Source organism: Hipposideros armiger, unplaced genomic scaffold (assembly GCF_001890085.2).
Source record: "Hipposideros armiger isolate ML-2016 unplaced genomic scaffold, ASM189008v1 scaffold_39, whole genome shotgun sequence".
Classification (NCBI taxonomy): Eukaryota; Metazoa; Chordata; class Mammalia; order Chiroptera; family Hipposideridae; genus Hipposideros; species Hipposideros armiger.
The window spans coordinates 2,217,405-2,240,790 of record NW_017731389.1 but is presented as its reverse complement, the minus strand read 5'-3'; the positions used below and the strand labels follow the sequence as shown (position 1 = coordinate 2,240,790).

General features: G+C 41.5%; 1 protein-coding gene across 2 annotated transcripts in view; it reads left to right on the top strand.

Moving 5' to 3' along the window:
* Nucleotides 1–22,063, top strand: part of ARID5B (AT-rich interaction domain 5B) — a 183,353-nt gene extending 161,290 nt beyond the window's left edge. For both annotated transcript variants that reach the window (XM_019638412.1, XM_019638413.1), the window contains 2 exons: nucleotides 12,298–12,496; nucleotides 15,948–22,063. In XM_019638412.1, the coding sequence (XP_019493957.1) occupies nucleotides 12,298–12,496; nucleotides 15,948–18,101 (2,353 nt within the window). In that variant the 3' untranslated portion in view covers nucleotides 18,102–22,063. The remainder of the gene's footprint in view (nucleotides 1–12,297; nucleotides 12,497–15,947) is intronic.
* Nucleotides 22,064–23,386: the final 1,323 nt, after the last annotated feature.

Sequence of the window (23,386 nt, the reverse complement as noted above, 5' to 3'; positions counted from 1 at the left end):
TGGTCCTTTTCCCATTTCCCTACCACTAGCTTTGCTGTCCTAGAAGATGAAGAAGAAATGAGTGATCTGCTATGCATTATCCACTGATTTATTTTTCATGCAGTGTGGTTCATGTTTCCCGTAAATGTTTTCATTTTCCAACAAGAAAAAAAAAATAGCCAGTTCCTCAGTAAATGTTACTTGTATATTAGTTGTGCACTTTTGGTTTATTAATGAGTGTAATAATGAAAGTGCGGGTTGTTGGAAAGAATCAATGGGTGTTTTTATTTAAGGCATAGCAGAAATGGTACAATGCCTGTGAATGCATCATTGTCGCTGAAGGCCTGACTCGTCCAAACTTGCCTCTGATTGGTTTAAATCAAATAGGTCCAAGCACTTCATAAAAATGTCTTTGTCAGCCTGGTTTTGCTTCCAAACCTATTCATCTCTGTCAGTTTTTAATATTAGTACCAGGCTCCTGGCCACAGTCCATTAGTACTGACTTAATTGCTCGTGTTGCAGATGATCACCAATATAAAAAGCGTTAATGTTTCCCTATCGCAAGACTGTTGCTTTGTCGATGTCTCAAACTTAGAAAAGCTTATGACTTGTGGTTATTCTGGACATTTCTTCCTCAGGATTTATAGATTAATGTACGGTAGATGATAACACAAAGAAAAATGTCCACGGGCTCCTGGGAAGGACCCTTCTAAGTGGAATATTTTCTTTCTTGTCCAACCAACTCTTTATAGAAGGTGTGCAAAAGTGCTTTTATCAGTGAAGGAACAAAAAGGGAATAGCTATTTTTATGGCATTCTCTTAGTTTGATTTTCTGGAATAGCAGTTTACTTTAAAGGCTTTGTTTTCAACATGCAGATTTGTTTTCTTTTTAAATGTTTTTTAAGCACATGTGTGTGGGGGGGGTGTCAGGGAGGGGGATCTTTACACAGAATACCAGATTACTGGTTTTGATTTTGCTGAATAAATTACATGGTCTGTGTCTGTGGAGCACATGAAGTTGTTATTAGGGATTGAAAAAAGGAGCATTTAGGCAAAAGTACTTTATGATGTGCTTTTCTGAGTATTTAGAAAATCAAAATCATAAACAAATGTATTTGTTTGTGTGGGAAATGAGCAATTATGCTTCATCTCTTCTTGCAGACTTCATGCCCAATCTCAGATTCTAACCTTTTGCTTTTCCCGTAAGCGTTCCTCGGGCAAGACTGTCATGCCTCCTGACTGTGGCGGCTTCCTTTGCAGTGACTTGGGGTGAGCTGTACCTGAGCCAGATGCATTTGGGCAGAACCTGAGTGACAGTCAGCTGGCGCTTCGGACTTTTTTTTTCTCTGAAGGTGGAAGGCAGGGTGTGGGAGGTTCATGTTTTGAGTAAGATAAGTATGTGCTGTAAGGTAAATGCCAAAAATATATCAGGTTCTAAGGAACTCAGCTAATTATGTTGTGGGGAAAGGCCAAGGGAAAGGAAAGTGCATTACCGTTCTGTTCATGTCTGTTCACGTCTAGGACGTTGGTGTAGTTTTGCTCGTTTTGACACCCTTGAAATTAATCAATACACAATCCAGAAAGCCACAGGCAGGATCGCAGCATTTCAGGGTTGAGAGGTCCCTTAGCAATCTTCTAGACCAGTGTTACTCACTGAGGTTTTCTGACCCATCTGTGAACTGTTTGCTACTAGGCCATAGTGAGCCAAGCACAGTAACTGCAAATAAGCATTGATATACTTACCTAGCAATCTGCCAGAACCATTTCATATCTGTTGCATCTAATAAAAAATGGGGCTCGTATTATGTATTTTTTTAAAAATGTCTTTTTCTAGTAATTCATTTTTATGGTGTTTTACAAAAGTAACAGTAGGCAACAGATGGGACACTTAGAAAATGGGTCCTTCACCCCAGGTCATTGGAGAAGCACTGCTGTGCACCAGTGGCCACAAACTCAAGTGTTTATGGCGGCAGGTAGCACAGGTCGCACAGGTGCCCAGGCGGGACGGTGGGAAACTGGCACACACAGCCCAGGCCAGGGAAGACCCGAGGGATCAGCCAACATTGATGCCTTGGGCAGGTACAGTCTCTGGGCTTCCAGACTTTCCTTGTTCTCGAGATAATTTTTATGTGAAATCACCTGACTTACAAATAGTGGTTCCAACATGTCTGAAAAGGTTGTATGTAAGCTAACCTAAATCTGCCCGTGGGCAACATGTAGCCCCCAGGCTGCCAAGCTCCATAAGGACTGAGCTAGCTTTGGCACTGGGCTGATCCAACCTCTGCTTAAAACGCCCCGTGGTGGAAGGGCAAGGAAGACACACCACAGTTGAAGGCACCCTTTGTCCAAACACTCCCACGTGCTGATCTAAACACCTTCTGTGGCTCTCCATGGACCCCCACCTTGCCTTTTGGGGCTGCCTTGCTCCACGTGCTCCCTTTTTCTAGGTGATTGATGTACCTACCACCATACGCCTGGCAAAGACTCTCTCTAAATTCAGGTCTTCCTGTTCCATTCAGCTAAGCCTCAGAGCAGGATTTATGGACCTTCTCCAGCTTGGCTTGCTCTTGGGTGGATACCTCCAATTTGTGTCACTCAGAATACCTGCATCTAGTCCAGATGTGGCCTCTAGTACTTTTGGGGATGTAAGCAGTGTCAATCTATCAGTGTAGCCTAAGATTATGTTTGAAGTTGGTAAGAAACCCTTTCCTAGGGGCCAGTTTCTTGGGCAAAATAGATTTGCCATTTGCTTGGCTGCCTTTTTCCTTCACTGCTGCCCTCAAGAGCCAGTGGTATTTTTTTTTAAATTTTTTTTTTAGCTGAGCCATCCTGCTACCTATTGGCAGCTCAGCAGCTGCTCAGCTCGGGCTGGACTCGAACCGCTGTTGCTCAGAGCTCAAACTCTTNGCTGCTCAGCTCGGGCTGGACTCGAACCGCTGTTGCTCAGAGCTCAAACTCTTGAGCGAGCTCTTAACCAACTGAGCCACTCGGCCGGCCCCAACCAGTGGTATTTTTTGAATGTCTATCATGTGCCAAACATTCTCAGAGACACTGAAAATGTATGAACCAAAGAGTTTAGAGTAGGGCTGGCAAACAATGAGGAGGTGCCCATGCTACCACATTCATGGCAGAGATTGCTAAGGGAACGTGGTGCTACTTCCTGCAAGCCCAGGCTCAGCCTCAGAATTCTTCCCAATATGGCACCCCCAGCACTACTACCAATGCATTAGAACTGGGAGGTGTTTGGCTTACCTAACTTATCATATGATCCAACTCATAGCCCATACCTACATGAAAAGGAATTAAATATTTAAGGCTATAAAAAAACCTTAGGTAAATAAGTAATACCTACAAATAATAATTTCAACATGGACCAGAGAGAGAAAGAAGTGCCAACTGGCATGAGCTAAGTCTTCCAGGAGGATCTAGAATTTGAAGGCACTAGACTCTGAAAGAGGTTGGGTTAGAACTTAAGACGGATCATCATAACATTGCCCAAAATAATTCAGTAGTAGAATTCAAGAACGGTAAAGAAGCTATTTTTGAGGGCCAAGAGAGTGTAGTGTTGCTTTCCTTGAGACTCCCCAGGACACCCACACAGCATCATGAACATAACAGGGATTCGGGACTTAAGGGTTGAGTGAATTAAATTAAACCCAAACAAAAAGGACAGTTTCCTCTAGGAAATACACATGTACAGAGGAGGGAATGAGGTGGTGGAAGGGGCTGTCAGGGAAGTTCTAAGGCTGAATTTCTAACTTGGATACACCAAAAGCAGGTATTGTCGTTTATCCTCTCAATGTCTTTTAACCCTCTTGCCCTGAGGTCCAATCGGTAGACCAAGCCCCCTCCTCACCATGGTTGGGTTGTCCAATCAATTTATGGACTTGCATCTCCTTTCTAAACACTGTCCTGATAGTGGAGGCTCTGGCCAGTGGATACTCTTATTCGTAACACCTCTGCAACACTGCCACCCAGGCATCTCACCTCCCCTTCCCCCAGCCCACAAGAGGCCTTCTGGCCCTTATCAACAGCCAGCAGCCCAGGAAATCTGACACAAGGTACTGAGATTTAGGTAGGCTGAGGCTGAGCTGCTGCTCTTCCGTCTACACCTCCGTAAGCTTGTTCTTACGAAGGACCTGAGTTGGGTGGGTGTAAGTACCCTATGCCTGGAATAGCTTCTTATCATCTGTAAAGAATTTCTCCCTAAAGGACTGTCAGGTAATTTCATAAGCAAGAGCCTTCCTCCGTATCACTCAGCATGCCTAAAATGCTCTGATAACTTTCCAATGCCTGGATATTTCCAGAAACTTTTAAAAAGGAAAACAAAACCCTAGCCAGGCCCTGGAGTAGAAAAACTGGTTTCTGTTTTAAAAAAAAATAAACAACAGCCTCTGAAAAAAAAAATCTCTATTTAAAAATTCTTAAATTTGCCTCTAAATGCAAGTTGTAATTAATAGAAGTTGGAGTTTACACAGTTGAGTGTAAAAACACCCTCAGGCACAAACTAATCAAGTGTGTATGTCATGCTGTAAACTACAGCAAGTTCTTTGTTTGACCCAAAAAAAAAAAAAAAAAAGCTTGCCAAACAGCAGTTTTTCTTTGTCAAGCTCCTTTATTGTCTCATTTTTGTTTTCACCCTATCCCCCCCACTCCCCAGGTCCCTTTGAACCTAGCTATCGTATATAAGAAACTTTGCAGGTCCCATGTTTTATTGATAGTTTTCATCAAGCATGAATTTAAATTTGAGAATAGATTAGGTGTCTTAGCCCCTTTTCTTTTTGATAAATAACAAGAGGTTTCTACTTATGATTTTCTGTCCTCGGGGCTTTATCATTAAGATTAAATAACTGTACTCTCAAGCATGCCACTGCACAAACATCTTTTCAATTATGTGAGTAACAGATGCCTTCACAAAGGAACTATTGAAAATTCAGAAAGCATGTTTCCAAAAAGGAAAGGGGAAAAAAAAGTATCAGATGACAGAAGAATGTAATTGTTTACCATTAAAATATATCCTTTACTCTTCCACTGAAAACCTCTTGGAACATTTTGTTTTTGTACAAGTTATTACAAAGTTTGATCAAAATAATAAATGTTTGGGGGAACTGTTGAACATTTCAGAAGCTCTGGAATCCGTGGTATGTCACATGCATAGAACTTAAATGCACTAGCTCGTTGCCTGTTTTTACATATGGACACTGCCTGCCTTCATTTGTGGGGGTACACGTCATGTTGCCAACACTGTAGTTAGACTTGTCTATTATTCTTGAAATAATCTTCATCTCCCCTTGAAACGGATCCACCCAACTTGATTCTGAGTTAGTCATTGTTTCCTCATTGAGGAGAGTAATTGCTGCCATCTTGGCTGGCTGGCATTGTGGAGGGCTAGGGACTGTTGATGGGTCCATGTCCTCTGTTGTGAGCCTGTATTTAAATCCCTGGGGCCTAAAGTCAGCCTTTCTTACATCCATTTGAGTTTTCTTCAGTGTGGTCTTCATTTGAAAGCCATGAGGCTAACTAACATCAATCTAGACACTCTTACAAGTGGCAGGGAGGCACCACAGAGGCAGAGCCCCCTAGGGGCTTTCAGTCTAGCTGGGGAGACAGACTAAGGGAACCTTAGACATGGGAAGATTAAGTGTTGTAGGCTGGAATTCATGGTGGATATGGTTCTTGAGTTTCTCTTTCCATCCAACATCAAGCTGGGCCGACCTAACTAGGGTTACTACATTTTGGAGAGTTGTAGCACATTGTAAAAGCATTAGTGTGCCCAGTGCCCAAGCCATAGGGCTGCTTTTGTGGTAGAGGGTTCATCCTTTATTTCCATGTGGGTCTGTTGTCTCTGAGGAGAATGCTCACTCTGATTTCTTAGACAGTTCCTTAGGAGCTTGGAATTCTCTTAATCCAGGGGTGATGATTTCAGTATCTCCCCTATGTTGGTGTTTCTCAGACAATGTTTGAAGATGCACAGCAACCTTGCTGATATAAAGGCAGCTTGGACTAGCAGAGGCAGGCGGATCTGGGTTTGATCTCAAATTTTGGCACTTAATAGGCTGGATGTCTTTGACTAGTCATTTAATCACCTAACTTTGAACCTCAGTTTATCATAAAGTGATAAAATAATATACCTGTGGATAATTGTTTTTGTAATGGTGGAAGTTAAGACATACGAAGTCCTTAGTATCAATATAGGAACTTAATACATGGCGGCTGTATTGTAATGACTAATCAATATGTAAGAAGAGACTGAAGTTTTTCTCCCCACCCTCCCACCTCACCTCTAATCCAGGCCTCCGTAGCTCATGTAACTCCAATTCAAGGGACCTGTTGTCCTTGAGCTATTTTTCTCACACTGACATACCTTTATGGGAGTCAAGCCACCATCTTGCTGGGTTTGGCACCATGTACCTTTCTTTCCTCTCTCTGCTTAGTTTGGGTCCTAGTCACTGCAGGACCTTGGAGGAAGGTATCAGAGTTATCAGTAGGCCTAAGAACAACTCTCCCACCATTTCCAGGGCCAAATGGAATTAACACCTTCAAAAAGCTTTTTTTTTGGTTCATCTTCCGCTGCCCCTTGAGAAGGTCATGAAGCTCCCAGGGGAGCAGATCATTTCCCCAGGGAAGAGCTTTACTGAAGACAAGAGTCCATGTTTTGTTGTTGATAGCCATAGACCACATACATTTTAGGTATCTTAGCATAGAACACAAATGATGCTATTTATAAGTACGTCCTCTTTAAAAAGCTTGATACAGTATACCCTTGATAGCTCATGGGCAAGCTGTCTTTTACACAGAATCCATGTGGCAGTTTCCTGCCATTTTCTTGGCTTCAGTGGGTCCCACCATAGGCTTATTCCCTGTGGCCAACATGCCAGCGGGGCGCCTCCCTCCATGGTTCAGTGCGCTAAGCTTTCAGTTCACATCTTTGTCTGTTGGAAGGTGACACCAGAGGCCTCTTTCTCAGCTCTCATGGTTACTGAGAGTCTGCTCCTCACCCTGCACACTATTTTTTTCTGCTCTACTGAAGCTCACACCATAAAACGGAGAAGATATTTATCCGGAGCCCACACATTTCTCAGAGGGAGCTTGGCTTTTGAAACAACAGGACCAACACAGCACAGTTGTGCTCAGTGTACTCAATGAGCATTGTGCCCACGGAGGGATCCTTCTCACTTCTGTGCACACTGACATAGCACGTTTGTGTATTTGACTTTTGTTTTGGTGCTCACTGCCCAAATGTTCTTCTGCCATTTTTTAGAGTCATGGTCTGGAACCCTGAAAGGTAAATAGTATGTGAGATTAGAAACTCTCTATCCTTCTCAGAACCTTAACAAATGTGTGTACTTCATCTTCAAAACAGAAAAATACCTTTTATTGGCTTCATATTTGGTGAAAGATTGCTTCCCACACTTTGCAGTGAAGTTATATTTTCAATTTCTGGCTGAGAAGGGAAATGTCTGGCCAAGCCTTAGAATTTATCAACCCCGGAATCAACTTGGAGGTGTAACGACTCCTTTTGGGATCAGATTAGGTCCGAAGCCCCAGAAGAACCAATATGTCATTTTATTCCTACTGCCACGAAAATACCTAGTAGTATAACGATAGTAGCATTTTCGCCCTGACATGCACACCAACTTTATTCCCCTCTGCTCCTAAAATGTTCTGTTCCCAGAGCCAGCAGATCTTCGGGGTCTGGAATTTTTTGCTGTTTTGATACCATAAAAGTACCTATGAAGTAACTAGAGTGAGGTTCAAATACAACCCTAAAGATTTCCCATTTCTTTCCCCCACTCTCCAGATTGAATCAGTTCCAGACATTATTATAATATCATTTTTCAGAGCTCTATAAATAGATGGATTCTCATTTCTCCTCTTAAGCACTGTTTGCTAAATGTTTTGGCCCAAAAGTTCAGTCATTCCGTGTAAGCATTAATCAATACAGGAGACATTAGTGGTTACTTGCTCAGATGCGATTTGACATTATTTCCCCCCTGCCTATGGGGGAAGGGAGGGGAATGTTGCCTAATGAAGATGAAGGGTCTTTTCTTCTTTTGTATGAAATGCAAATGGCGAGGACATGTGCTATATACATTTCTCAAACGTGAGGCTGCTTGCTGCTTTTTGTTGAGAGAGAGGCAAGGCCCTTGAGGATTTTAGAATTTGTAAATATAAAATTATCTGCCTTGGTGTTTAAAAAAATAATAAAAGGGAGAAAGAGTTGGCAGGTTGCCAGATTACTTACATTACAGTAATAGATTTGCTGACCCCTGACTTCTGCTGTAGAGAAATGTATTGAATTTTTCATAATATCAGATGAGGCAAGTCTAAAAACCAAGTACACGGAGCACCATTATTTAACTTGAGATTTAACAAAGCCGAAATCTCTTCAAACCAGCGATTTCTTGTTTGATGATAATTTAGTGGCTCAGGCACTAATAAATCAAGGTTATAATGCCATTGATTTGTTCATTTTAATTTGGGTTGATTTTAAGTCATCTTTATTTTAAAGAAGAAAAAAGGGGAAGGACAAAAAAATCTTGCTTTTCACAGTGACTGAATTTAATAAGAATCTCCGTGATAGCAAAAGCTCCCCTACTGTTTCTGCTTTGGGGTGGAAAATGTTATTCTTGTATTATTCCTAGGGAAAAAAAAAAATCTCATGCTGCTACAAATCTTATGCCTATGGAAAGATGTTATTTTTTAATACATGATGGCTTACCTATTTCAGATCATTAATAGCATCATAAATAAGCATTTTGCTAATCTTAAATGTAAAATCTATATAATAATAAAGACCCATTTATCTGCCCAGCTTTCAATCCCAAGACTGGATGTAGATTGGGGGAGGAGGGATCTCTCTGGATTTTCTAATGAACATATTGCTTCTTTTGCCCATTACTTCCACCCACCTAAAAAACCCAACCCATATTCTTAGAGTTGCAGTGCATTGAAAATATTTCTCGTGTGTAATGAGTTCTTGGGGGTTGGGGTGCATTTTTGCTTTTATCTGTGCAGTTTAGAAGCTGATTAAATCTTTGTTGTACTACAAATATTTGAGGAATAATCATCCTCAAGGCACAGGCATGTTGTATTATACTAAATTCTTTACACAGTACTAACCTACTCAGCTTCCTGCATTGGGCAACACTGACCTCATATTGGCTAACCTGTTTTTAATGTTACCACATGTACGTTAACCGTTTAAATGTTCAGAAACCTGTACTAGCTTTCGTCCTCTTGTAATGTAAAAACTTCTAATAATCAAATGATAAGATCATATCCTGTGGGGTAATTGTGTTGTACCATGACAGGATAACTGAAAAAACATTCAGTGAAAATCACACCGAACGGAAATCTCTATATGAACAGCAATTGTTTTGGTGCTTGTGTGAGAGACCATGCCCTGTTCTTCAGTAGCTTAGTTTGTCATATTTCTACTTGTTTCCTTTTAGCTGCTGCCTTTCTTGTTTTATTTTGGGAGCCTTTTTTTCTCTAAGCCACTATAATTATCTTTCAGTGATTTAGAACGGAAAAAAAAACCACTCAGTTGACCTTTACACACTCTCTCACTCTCTTTCTCTCTCTCTCTCTCTCTCTCTCTCTCTCACACACACACACACACACACACACACACACACACACACACACACACTCACTCCCCTCTGGAAGCCTTGCTTGTGTTTGGATTCGGTTTTACCTTAGTCATGCCTCTTTCCAGATACAAGAAACATTTAATTCCAGATTTCCTGCTTCTGGCTTTAGGCCTTTGACCAGCAAAGTGAAATGTATTTTTCACTGCTGTCCGCCAGCCAGCTGCTGAGGGAGTTGAGCAAAGGTGGGGGGATGGGGAGAAAGAAAAGAAAAGAAAAAAGAAATGCAATGGAAATGTTGCCCTGCCTCTTGACTTTCGAAAATTGTATAAGGAAATTAGAGTCTCCTTAGCACCCATCTAGAGAGCTGGGTTGGCCCAGGACTACTGTCAGAACCTGAGGCGAGGGGTTCTCTGGGGCCCACTTTGGGTGTCTCTCCCACCCAATTCTCTGCTTCCTCTCATCCTCCTCCCCATACTCCTCCGAGGTAATGCTGTCATCCTTCTCAGTGAAGAGGGTCTCTAATGGTGTCACCGTCTCAATTAGAGAATGTAGTTGGAGGGAAGCATAGTAACCATTGGAATATCCAGACTTCAATGCTCCTTGGGTTTCCATGACAACCAAACAGAAGTAAAACAAACCTATCTGCCCCCAAAACAAAAATATGTTTTCATTACGTCAATTTCAAATCTTTTTTTTTTTTTCAGTTTAAAATATTCAATGCATTTCACTCCCGGATAGAAATCCCCAACCTGCCGATGGTGAAGGGGATAAAGTCCCTGGCAGAACCACACAGATAAAAGGAATTGGGGAGAATGCTGGGGACTTTACAGAGGAGACAAAATAAATTCAAGTATAAACAAGATTGCTTTTTTCTCTCTTCTTCTGCTTAGTTGTGCTTTTTATTATATAAACATTAACTGTAATATTACAGTGGGAAGCAGGTATTTGGCAGCCATATATTATTTTAGTAAGTCTGCATGGAGAGAACAGTTTCCAGTTTTAGCAGCTGTAACATGTTTAAACTCAGTTTGTAATGGGATCTGAAGATAACTATTCCCCAAGGGCTGTGTTGCTCTTCATGGCTGGCCCATTGCCAGATGTGGGGCTCAAAACTATTATTCACGCCTCCTTGCACATACCTTGCCTGAGCATGCTTGGTCAATGAATTTTGTTCCTAATATGCTATAAATTGGGATTTGATTTTTCTCATCATTTACCTGGTATTTATTAAAGAGTGAAATATTATGATTGCAAATGTCCCCATGTCTGTACTTGCCAACCTGAACCGTTCATTGTGTATGTTTCAGTAGTGGAGACCTAAATTGCATAGTTAGAAACCAATTTCAGGATAGCTAACAAATATCCAAACCAAAGAACTTTCTGCCTGGGAGTTTTAGTTTAAAAATAATTAGGGTTCCCGATATTTGAACAGATTTATGTTGTTTGGAAGCCAAGTACATTTTCTTCATTGAGTCAACTTGTCTTATTTAAAACAAATTATGTTTGCTGTATTAAAGTTCATATTTTTAAGGCTGAGTCTTGTATTAATCCCACAGTGAGTCATTAATCATACCAAATGCATTATAAAAACTTTAATCACTGAAGTTGAAACTGAGATTGTAATGCAATCCATCCCTTTTAATTACATCAGCTATTTTTCCCTTTCAGATCAAGAGCTACGGCACAAAGGGGAAACAGATTAAAACTAGAGCCCGTTTGATGTTTCTCTTTTTAGAGCAATTTTCTGTACTTGTTTAAAAAGTTATGTAATTAAAATGCTTGAATTTTTCAGCCCTCTGATTTTTGTGGCTGGAGTGGTTGGTCCACCTTCCCTCTCATGGGGGCTCCTTTTTACTTGACACCCCAAAACAGAGCTCCTCATGCTGGAGTCACCTACCCCCTCTCTGAGCTGCTGGATAAGCACCTGTCTCTCAGCCACGCTGTGTTTGCCTCCAATTAATCTCTTTATCTTAAATGTCTGGTCTATATTTTGACATGAAAGAAAATAAAAACTTTGGAGATGGGCAGAATTAGGTTTAAATTCCACTTTTATCAAATAGTGTTACTGTTAAGCAAATTATTTAACGTTTTTGGGCCTCAGTTGTCTCCTTAATAATAGTAATTATTATTATTATTCCATATGTATGATTTTAATAAATAATATGGTAATTTACCATAGAGATGTTATAGAGATTACATGAAATAATCCATATTGTATACCTAGGATATTATCTGGCAAATACTAGTACTTACTAGAATATAAGCCTTATGAAGTCAGGAACTTTGGATCTTTTATTTGCTGCTATATCTCAGTGCTTAGAACACTGCCTAACACATAGTAGGTGCTCAGTAAGTAGTTGTTGGCAGAATGACAAATGAGCAGCAGCTATCATTATTGCTGCTATTATTGTTGTGATGTTGTTCTTGGCACTTAGTAGCCCAGTTCCATGGGAAGTGATGATGACGTAACCTTGGATGCTTCTATTGGTATCCTTGGTGTATAGATTCACAAAACCAGAAAGAGGTCTTGCAAAGCAGGTACTGGTTTTGACCAGGGAAGTATATCACTAAACTATGGAATACGTTTCTAAAAAGCATTGGTGTCATTGGAGATGAAGTCATGCAATAAATCACTTGTACTGAGAAAAGAAAATAAACCCACAGCATCAACGCTAATGGAATTACCTCCCCTGATTGATCATCTCTTCTGATATCATTTTAGATTAATCCTGCCATATGAAAGGTTTATTAAAGGAGAGGAAGATAAACCCCTGCCTCCAATCAAACCTCGGAAACAGGAGAACAGCTCACAGGAAAATGAGAATAAAACAAAAGTATCAGGAACCAAACGCATCAAACATGAAATCCCTAAGAGCAAGAAAGAAAAAGAGAATGCCCCAAAGCCCCAGGATACATCCGAGGTGAGTTGCTCCCCTGCACAGAAATACCTCTGTGAGCTGGGTCCTGCCTCGGGGTCTCCTGGAGCCCTGCATCCATAGCTGTGTCCCCACACAGCTATAGCGTGAGATGACAAAATCAAATCATCTCACCTTCACAGTCCCCCAAAGAGTGGACCTTTCAGTGTGCTTGGGAGCTGAAAGGCAGTGCGTGGTATTGAGTGGGATAGGCCAAAAATAGGACCCAGAAAGATGTGAACATCCTGTAGAAAATGGCTAGTCAATGCTGAGTTTGAGATAGAAGGAGCCAGAGCTTCAGCTGTGTGAAGCCAAGGGACTCCAATTTGAAAGATGGGGTTTCTTTGCTATTTTACAACCAGCCTATCTGAGGAGGTAGTGTGACTTTAAATCATGCTTCGTGGGATCTAGCAGGGAAGGACATTGAAATGAATGTGCTGTATGTCTGCAAGACTGTCCCGAAAACTTTAGAGATTTGTTTGCCTCCTATAATCGACCTCTGTGCAACAGCCTTGGGTTGAGACCAATTTAGAAATATCTAAAGTACATATTATTTATGGGGAAATTTTGAAATGGTTCCTCTGAAACCATTATTATCTCTCACGTTAACAGGTAGTTTCTGAACCTTTTAAAACAAGCCCCAGCTACCCGCAGCCCCCAACAGTTCTTTGGTGGAAACCATCACTGTCAGCATATGGCCAGTCATGGAGGCTGATCTGGGCTGTGTTTCAACATGAATAATAAAGGCCCTGTTGCCCATAAAAAAAACCCAAAAATTAAAAAACAACAACATAGCATCCACATTTGGAGACAGTATGTTCTAGGATTCAACCCCAGAGGGAATTTGTTACTGATATTAAACACCCCCTAAAACTAAGGTTTATAATGAACACATAAGAGACTCCCTAATTAAACACTGGTTTTAAAATACACAAACACACACACACACACACACACACACACACACACACACACACACACACACACACATACACACACACACCACATGACAACCTCCTAACTAGAATTTAACTCACCCAACTGAATCCTGTGTAAGAAGATAGTATTAATACCAAGAAGACATTTATTTTTGTTTTTATTTTTGTTTCACAATTATTTTAAGCTCTAGTAATTAAAAACGGGGAGCTGGGGGAGATGATGAAGAGATTTCTAAACATCTGCAGACTTGCCACATAAATGGCCAAAAGCAAGGAAATTCCAAGTTAAGGCTTACATTCCAGTCCTCCTTTATCCCGTTGGCCTGGTGATTTATTATAGGGTTTTGGATCAGTGAGCTCTATTAGATACCATATGTACAGCATTGCCAAAGCACCAGGGGACAAACTGAGGACCAAGAGGCCAGCTGACCTTTGAATGGTTCCACTTTGGGGATGGAGTTTGAAACAGTTGGTTTGTGAGTTGCGGAAGGAATCCTGAGCCCAGGCCCCGAACCCATCAGCTTAGGAAATGACCATTGTCAGGAGTAGAGTCTGACCTCGTGTAATCCATAGAAACCCTTAAAGCCTTAAGGCTCCCAGTTTCCTTTAGTTCCCAACAGTTCCCTTCAGGGTCTTGAGTGCCGAAGGTTATCATGATCAGGTTATCCAAACTATCTGGAACCACACACCCTCTCCAAGGTTGACCTTGTTGTGAGAATTGTACCCCACCTCCCAACAGAGACCCATGTAATCGACCAGGTGTATTTCCTCTCATGGATTATGTGTGTGGAGTTTTATTGTTGTCATCATTGTTTTCATTGTTTACAATTTTTGCTGTTTTCAACATGAAGCAGTGAACTCAGTGGAGATAAGAGGGTTTATGAAGCCCTCCTAGCCAAACTCACTATCTTCAGGTAATTGGACTACAAGTTGCATGATAGGAAGATACCATTTAACACACTAAGGCAGATCATAAAATGTCATTCTAGAAAAAGGACCGTTTACCTTTTTCTGCCTAGCTGTCAAAGACCCCCTAAACCTGTTTACAATTAAAAGCATAGAACTCCATGTAACTGAAGGCCTAAGTCACAGGAACTTCAGTGGGACTGAGTACCCCTATAGCCCCATGGCAAACTACAGTCCCATCAGAAACCAACATTTAAATGTAATTTGCTTTTTTTCCCTTGCCATACTCATTTTTCTGTATTTTCATGTAATATATAACAAGCTCAAGACACCAATGAGGATTGTTAACGTAGAACAAGTAATGATATTTGTACTGGAAAAGGCAGTTATTAGAACCAAAAAAAAATGAAAGATGATAAGCAAGGACCCTTAGGTATCACACATCCCTGAAAAACAGGGATATCGTTAAGTGGGTTTAAGCAGAAATATCTATGAAGTGGGTGTGATTCCTTAAAATTTTTGTTTCTATGCATTCCTACACCAGCATCCTCAGTCTTACCCAAAGATACTAATACGGTTGACAGTTCTTAACAAAGAAGAATAACCTTCAAGGGATGAGGGGGAAAATGATCAGTTCAATACAACTGTTTCGGGAGTGTTCTCCATTAAGACATGTCGGGGCAGAATGACAGAAGTTTTGAAAGAGCTTGTCAGTCAGCTGGGTCACAGATGGAAAGTTAAAATGACCTTCAAAGGTCAAAGTTTGCTCAGCTACATAATGCAATGAATGGGTCGAATTGTACCCACAACTTCTGTCAGTAGGGACACATAAAGAGCACCCATCTCATTGACTACAATTTATGTCAATGAACAGAAAAGCTGTATTTGTGGTGACGCTTACTGCCTGAATTTTGACAACTTCATTTTAGCTTTAATAGAAATGTAGTTTGTTGCAGCCAAGGAGGACTTAGAGTCCTTCTGTCCCTCAGGTAGACAGGCTGCCATTGCATCTGCATAATTTTTCAATATTTTAGCTTTATCTGCATGTCATATGGCACTGAGTAGAAATTATTAACACTTAAGCATCACTAATTTTATGCATCATATTGGACACATTAGGACAGGATTTGCTCTCTCAAAGAAAGGCAAGGAGTTATAGTGAATTTGTTGTTTGTTGTTGACATGGAGTTGGTTAGATTTTTGAAAGAGAGATGCTGAAAAAAAATCTTTCTCTAAAGTGTCATAAAGCACAACATGTAATTTAAAACCCATTTGGATAATTGACTGATTTGACAAAAAGACAACCTCAGAATTAAACTATATATTAGAATCAAGAAGTGATATGATTGTATACCATCAGTACATAACACTTTGATATTTTGATCGGTGTCTCATAAGGGACTAAGTGAATATGCATATTTCCCCTAATGTTTCTGTAATTTAGATTTCTTTGTTTAGAGCTGTGATTGGGGAGTGATAAAGCCTTACAGAGCCTCCATGAGCAGATTGATAAACCTGTTTTCAAGAAAAACTGCTGTGTGTAATGTTTTATTTCATAGAAAATATGTCAATGCGTTTGACTTACTTCTGGCTGCTTTATAATATTTTATCAGGTTTCATCAGAGCAAGAGAAGGAACCAGAGACTTTAAACCAGAAAAGCATCACTGAGCCTCTCCCAGCAGCAGACGGGAAGAAAAAAATAGAAGGCTACCAGGATTTTGCAGCGAGGACCCTGGTGTCCACAGCAGACCCAGAAAAGGACAACGAAACAGATCAAGGTGCCAACAGTGAGAAGGTGGCAGAGGAGGCGGGAGAGAAGGGGCCTGCGCCTGCACTCCTGGGTGCCCCTGCGGCCCCAGAAAGGGATCCAGGTGTTGGCAAACAGTCTCTCACCTCTCCCAGTGCTCTTGTGGACTCAAAACAAGAACCCAAGTCCTGCTGCTTTACAGAGAGCTCTGAAAATGAACTCCAAGACACATCCTTCTCCGGCTTCCCCACCACGCAGCCACCGCTGGCCAACCAGAGCGAGATGGAGGACGACAAAGTGCCCGCAATGGCGGATTACATCGCCAACTGCACTGTGAAGGTGGATCAGCTGGGCAGCGATGACATCCACAATGCACTGAAGCAGACCCCGAAGGTCCTGGTGGTGCAGTCATTTGACATGTTCAAAGACAAAGATTTGACTGGGCCCATGAATGAGAACCATGGACTTAATTACACCCCCTTGCTCTACTCCAGGGGCAACCCAGGCATCATGTCTCCACTGGCCAAGAAAAAGCTTTTGTCTCAAGTGAGTGGGGCCAGCCTCTCCAGCAGCTACCCCTATGGCTCCCCACCACCTTTGATCAGCAAAAAGAAACTGATTGCGAGGGACGACCTGTATTCGGGCTTGTCGCAGGCCCACCACGGCCAAAGCACGGACCACATGGCGGTCAGCCGGCCGTCGGTCATCCAGCATGTGCAGAGTTTAAGAAGCAAGCCCTCGGAAGACAGAAAGAGCATCAGCGACATTTTTAAGCATGACAAACTGAGTCGATCGGATCCCCACCGCTGCAGCTTCTCCAAGCACCACTTCAGCCCCCTTGCTGACTCCTATGTGCTGAAGCAAGAAATTCAGGAGGGCAAGGAGAAACTCTTAGAGAAGAGGGCGCTCCCCCACTCTCACATGCCCAGCTTCCTGGCTGATTTCTACTCGTCTCCTCACCTGCACAGCCTCTATAGACACACCGAGCATCATCTTCATAACGAACAGACATCCAAGTACCCTTGCAGGGACATGCACAGGGAATCAGAAAACAGTTCTTTTTCTTCCCACAAACACCAAGAGAAGCTCCATGTAAATTATCTCGCGTCTCTACATCTGCAAGACAAAAAGTCGGCTGCCACAGAAGCCACCACAGATGACCAGCCAACAGATCTGAGCCTTCCCAAGAACCCACACAAACCCACTGGTAAGGTCCTGGGCCTGGCCCACTCGGCCGCAGGGCCCCAGGAGGCCAAAGGCATCTCCCAGTTCCAGGTCATGAACAGCCAGAGTCGAGACTGTCACCCCAAAGCCTGTCGGGTATCACCCATGACCCTGTCAGCCCCTAAAAAATACCCCGAAGCACTCTCACGATCGGGAAAACCTCACCATGTGAGACTGGAGAATTTCAGGAAGATGGAAGGCATGGTCCACCCTATCCTGCACCGGAAAATGAGCCCCCAGAACATTGGTGCAGCACGTCCAATAAAGCGCAGCCTGGAGGATTTGGACCTCGTGATTGCTGGGAAAAAGGCACGGGCAGTGTCTCCTCTGGACCCATCCAAGGAGGTCTCTGGGAAGGAGAAGGCCTGTGAGCAGGAAAGCGAAGGCAGCAAGGCAGTGCATGGTGGGCATTCAGGGGGTGCGTCGGAAGGCCACAAGCTCCCCCTCTCCTCCCCTATCTTCCCAGGTTTGTATTCTGGGAACTTGTGTAACTCGGGCCTGAACTCCAGGCTCCCAGCGGGGTATTCTCATTCTCTGCAGTACTTGAAAAACCAGACTGTGCTTTCCCCACTCATGCAGCCCCTGGCTTTCCACTCGCTTGTGATGCAAAGAGGAATTTTTACATCGCCAACAAATTCTCAGCAGCTGTACAGACACTTGGCTGCGGCCACACCTGTAGGAAGCTCATACGGGGACCTTTTGCACAACAGCATTTACCCTTTAGCTGCTATAAATCCTCAAGCTGCCTTTCCATCTTCTCAGCTGTCATCCGTACACCCCAGTACAAAACTGTAAGCCCAGCTCTGCCCAGCATCCCAAATGATGTGGCTAACAGAACTTCACTCCTTTCCCTGGAGGTGATGGCTTGTAGAATTAGAAGCCAGTATTTCTTCTAATCTGGGGGTAAGATCAGTTCCAGCCAAAGGGGCCGAGAGAGGAGGTGAACATACCTGATTTCCTGGGATGACACCAGCCTTCTTAGCTGGTCAGTCTTGAGCCCCTTCCAACACAGTTGCCGTTGCAACCCAGATCATTCACTTTGCATGGGGGTCTACTGAAGGGATTTATGTGTATCCAGGAAGAACTTAGAGGACCCCGGCTGAGTTCCAATGGGCAGGAAACAATCTGAGCAAAACAGGGGCAGGCATTTCAAAGGAAGGGGCAAGGAAGACTGGCAAACATATATGCCAAGGGATGCCCCTCTTTTCATAAAACTCTCCAAGGTTCAATCAATGCAATGTATAGTGAAACTTCAATAGATCTTTCGTTTTGACACTATTAAACAATCCAGAGAAGTAAACACTGTTAAATTGACTGTATATATTTGCTTCTTAAAACTACCCGTATCACTGTTTGCTCACCTAATTTATATACAGGTAGTTCCATCCTCTCCCAGTTCCTTCTTGTCCTTTTTTTCTTTTTTAATTAAACAGTATCGCTTTTGTTTGTAGGTCTTTTTTTGTTTGTTTTGTTTTGTTTTATTTTGTTTTGTTTTTGTTTTAAAGGCTAACTGACTGTCCTAGTTGTTGATGTGTGTTTGTAATTTTTTCCACATCTTATCATTTTGAGCAGCTTTGGGTGGTAAAGTTATTGTTTACATATTGAAGCAACTGATTCTAGTGGAACAAATGAAAAAGAAACAGTTGAGCACACACAATAGTGCAAAGAAAGTTCCTTTGCAGATCCGCAACTTAAACAGACTTTGTTCCTCATAAATAGCATAGTTGAAAGAGCTTATACACTGCTTGCCCGACCAAATGCTTTGCTTTGAAGTATTGGTTATGTGAAAATATCGAGCATTGTACTTACCTTATCTAGGCTGTGAAACTGTCCTACATACCAGAGGAATCATAAAAACAAAACCTCACTGGCAGCAAGCTGCTGAATAACAACAGTCTAGAGGACATACTTGTGGGCTGCACAGATATTTTAGGAATTTCAGAAATTAGAACAGGAGCCAAAATGATTTACATTGGTGTTGGCCCCGATCCCTTTAAAAAGTCCGGGAAAGGGGGTTGGGAAGAGGATGGAGCTCAACTATCCAGAAGAAAATGAGCTTAGCTGGAGACCCATTCACCTGTGCCCCGGGCCGTGGTCTTTTGAGTAATAGGTAGTCAAGTTGCCTTCGGCAAGTTGGTTTCTGGTTGTTTCCAAGAAGATCCTCCCAGGCCACTATTTTGGGGATAATTGGCATACTGGATAGTCCATTTCTAAAGAAAGTCATCCTCTTTGGGTTTATGGGGCATGAGTTTTATGTGTATGCATGCGCATACGGTGGTTGGTGTCCTGTTTGTAACCACCTGGCAACACAGTCCGCTTTATGATTTATTGTTGGAAAGAAAGGGTCCAGCTGTTCAAGCGGTCGAAAGATGGGGAGAATGCGTATTGTCATTCTTGCCGCTTGTTTCCATTTGCTGCCAAGATGTAACATCAAAGTGGATGCATTTTCTAAGTGTGTTGCAAAGTCGATGGATACAGAGAGTGATTTTCTTTCCAAGTCCCATCCCTGCTGATAAGACTGCTTTGATGAACTCCCCAGTCAACTCTCCCCTCCCCCAACACTACCAGTAGACATTAGAACCATAGTTAACCAAGTCTTTTACCTCTGAGATATTTAATTCTATGAAAATTGATGACAATTTTCAACTTCTAAATAGGTAACTCGACTGCAAAATAATCAAAACAGGTAAAACAATGAAACTGCGGCTCTTAAATGAAGCCATGCATGCTGTGCATTTGTATTGAAATGTCTCCATGATACGAAGCCAAATATTCAATGTAACATACTTAATATCCAAAGGTGGAAACAAAAGAATGTAGAGATCTAGTATTGAGTTCCATTTGCTTCAATTAATTATTTACCTTCCTGTGGAATAATATATACATATATATATATATATATATATATTTAATAGAACCATAGATAGACTAGTAGAATTTAGATTATAAATGTGTGAATGCAGATTATCCTGCTATTGCACAAGAGAGAGGGGAAAGATCTCAATTCCAGCTGGCAAAACGCTAGCCAGGACAGATATAATAAAGTTGCACTAGATTGAATGGTCACAGAATCAGAGGACATGGAAGAAAAGGAAACTCCATTGGTGCTGCAGCAGACATGGGCTAGACTGTATGTGGTTTCTATGAGTTCGTTTCTCAAAAGAACATGGTGAGAGAGGGCAGCCTGTCCCTGGTGGAGCTCACCTATCCGTTTGGAATATGGGGTATTTGTTTTCCCCACTGCGATGATTTCAGCCTGGTTTCATCATGTTGGAATTTGATCACACCATTTTCAAACAATGTTAACATAGTCCAGCTTTTGTTTTTCTCATCTCTTCTAAGAGGAGGCTCGCTGTTTCTGTCTGAGGAAGCTCATACCCTCAGCAAAACATCAGGACAAATAAAGAGAAATGGGGGATGTACATTCCCAACAGAAGCAGTGTGTTATGTGTTTTAAAACTACGAACAGAGATCTTGGAAATCTTTCAAAAAGACCATTGAATTCTTCATTGGCTGAGAACTACATTTTAAAAAGTCTTAAATAGGGCTTTGTTTTCATTGTTTGAGTTCAAGGGGCCTTATTATTGAATGGAATTGCACAAGCCTTTCTTTGTGCAATCAAACCATTGTTATTGGTAGTTCTGTAAAGGAAACTGTGGAATCTAATTGGCAGTGGAGTCATAAATCTATTTACTGAGTGTGGCTTCCAAGAAATGTTGCAATTCAAAATGCACTAAGTCCGTGATTTACTGGAGATTTGGAGATTCTAAATAATATTTTTTAAAAGCCTTTCCATGCAACTTCTGGTTTAACTTTTGGCAACTCAACATAAAAAAATAAAAATAAAAATAAAGAAAAGAAAAAAAAAAAACCAGCCCAACCGAGTTTCAGAATTAAGTATTCTAGTAAGTGATTGGAACTTGTAATATTTGCCACAGGACTGACTTATTTATTTACTAGCTAGAAGCTCTTAAGTTCACTTGTTTATCAGGGCATATACAGAAGGGTTTGTTAAAACTCAATGTTGACTTTACAACTTTCTGACCTGGTGCATGAATTCTCAAGTACTGTATTTCACTGTGTTGGTGTGTCTGATGGAAATTTCGAGGTGATCCTACAAAAATATTTTATGTAGTGTGCCTTCAAAGAGAACCATTTATTTCTCTTCACTTGTGTCCCACAAAGTCACATTTGGTGGTGGTCAGCCAAGTCCCATCTGGTCCAGTTTTACTCTTGTCCCAATTTAAAAGAGAAATGGGAACAAGTTTGTCCTGGTGAGACCCACACCATTGCAATGATTATCTTGAGCACTTAAATTCCAGTGTTGGCTGTTGATGTATTTGATATTATGCTTGTCTCCCCATGGTTGAAATATGTCTGAAGAATAGCAGCATAATCTCTTGGCTGTTTATACTTTTTTAAATTTTCCTGTGTTGTAAATATTGTATACTTTTGGTGATTCCAGCTATGTAACCTCTGCTCTGTAAGGTGATTATTTGTATATAGCAACATGGCCCAGTGATATTATATAGTTTCCCAATGGAGAGGTTATTGAGTAACCTTTGCATTAGTTTAAACACTACCAGAAGAATGCTGAGCCAACTATAAACACTCAATTTTGTATGTTTTCCAAATTGTACTTATTACTGCTTTTGATACTGTATTATGTGCCAATAGTTTCCCAATCACATAGCAGGCAAGAGATATTTTGTACTTTTTGATCCACTGTAATATTTAATAAAAAATGTTACTGTTTCCTTTTGGGTGTGAGTTAATTCTTCCTGAGGAGTCCTGTGTCCCTGCCAGAGTCCTTTCCACCACATTGTCTCCAAATTGGATAATAGCAATAATCATGATGATTGTGATGAGGTCTGTAGCTTGTTGAGAACCTACTGAGTGCCCCATTGGCATACAGCATCTTTAATCTTCACAACACCATGTAAATATGGTTATGCCCATTGTACTGAAAACTGAAGCTTAGGTAAATCAATTTGCCCAAGATCACCTGACTAACAAATTGGCAGAGTCAGGATTTGAACCCAGGGCTGTTAAGTCTATGCCTTTCTTTGTATACCATATTCCTCTCCTGGCAGGTAACAAGTCACTGTTTATTTGGTCAACAGAGATTTACTCATGCCTTAATTGCCAGGCCTCAGTATGAGGAGCTGGGAATACAATGGTGAGTAAAAGATAAATATTGACCCTGGAGCTTATAAATCTTATGGGAAAGAGCTGATCAAGTAGTCACCTGTATAAATACAAAACCTCAAGCTGCCTAGTTCTGGGGGAGAGGATTGTGATGGCTAAAGTGATATATGAAGAGGAAATGGTGACTAAACTGATACATGAAAGATGCGTATGAGTTGACCAGGTGAGAAAGAATTAAGAGAAGAATCCAAGCACAGGTACCACATGTGTAAAGGCCCCAAGCCTGGAACAAGTGTGGCTTATAGGAGTCAAAGAAAAAGCCTGTGTGACAGAACATAATTACAAGGTCCAGGAAATGAGGTTGAAGTGAGATTAGAGCGTACATGGGAGGCAACCAGGGATGTTTTACTAGACCGGGTTGAACATTTTAGTGTTTATCCTAAGCAAGAAGAGGTTTAAGCAGGGAGGTGAGATGTTCACATTTGTCTTTTTCAGTGTTGCTCTCTGGCTGCTGTGTGAAGGCAGATGGAGGGTAGTCTAACATCAAGATGGTGGTCATTTCGATTGGAGTGGTGGAATGGGAGAGTGGACACATTTCAGAAGCACTTGGAAGGATGAACAGATTTGGTGGTGGATTAAATGGGACAATAGGTTGATATCAAGAAGGACTGAAAAGCGAGGAAAATAGCATATTCTGATGTCTGATGATGATGGACAAAGATTTCTTTCTTTTCTTTTTTTAATTTTTTTTTTTATTGTTAGTTTCAGGTGTCCAGAACAATGCAATAGTTACCCTTTTCACCCTCTGGACAAAGATTTCTGATCTTTTGTTCCCTTAACCACTCTTTCTCCAGGCTTACCCTGGATTTCTCTCAGTTTATTATTGGTTGAAATGAGACATTCACAAAGTAACACCGTGTGTGCTATCTTCT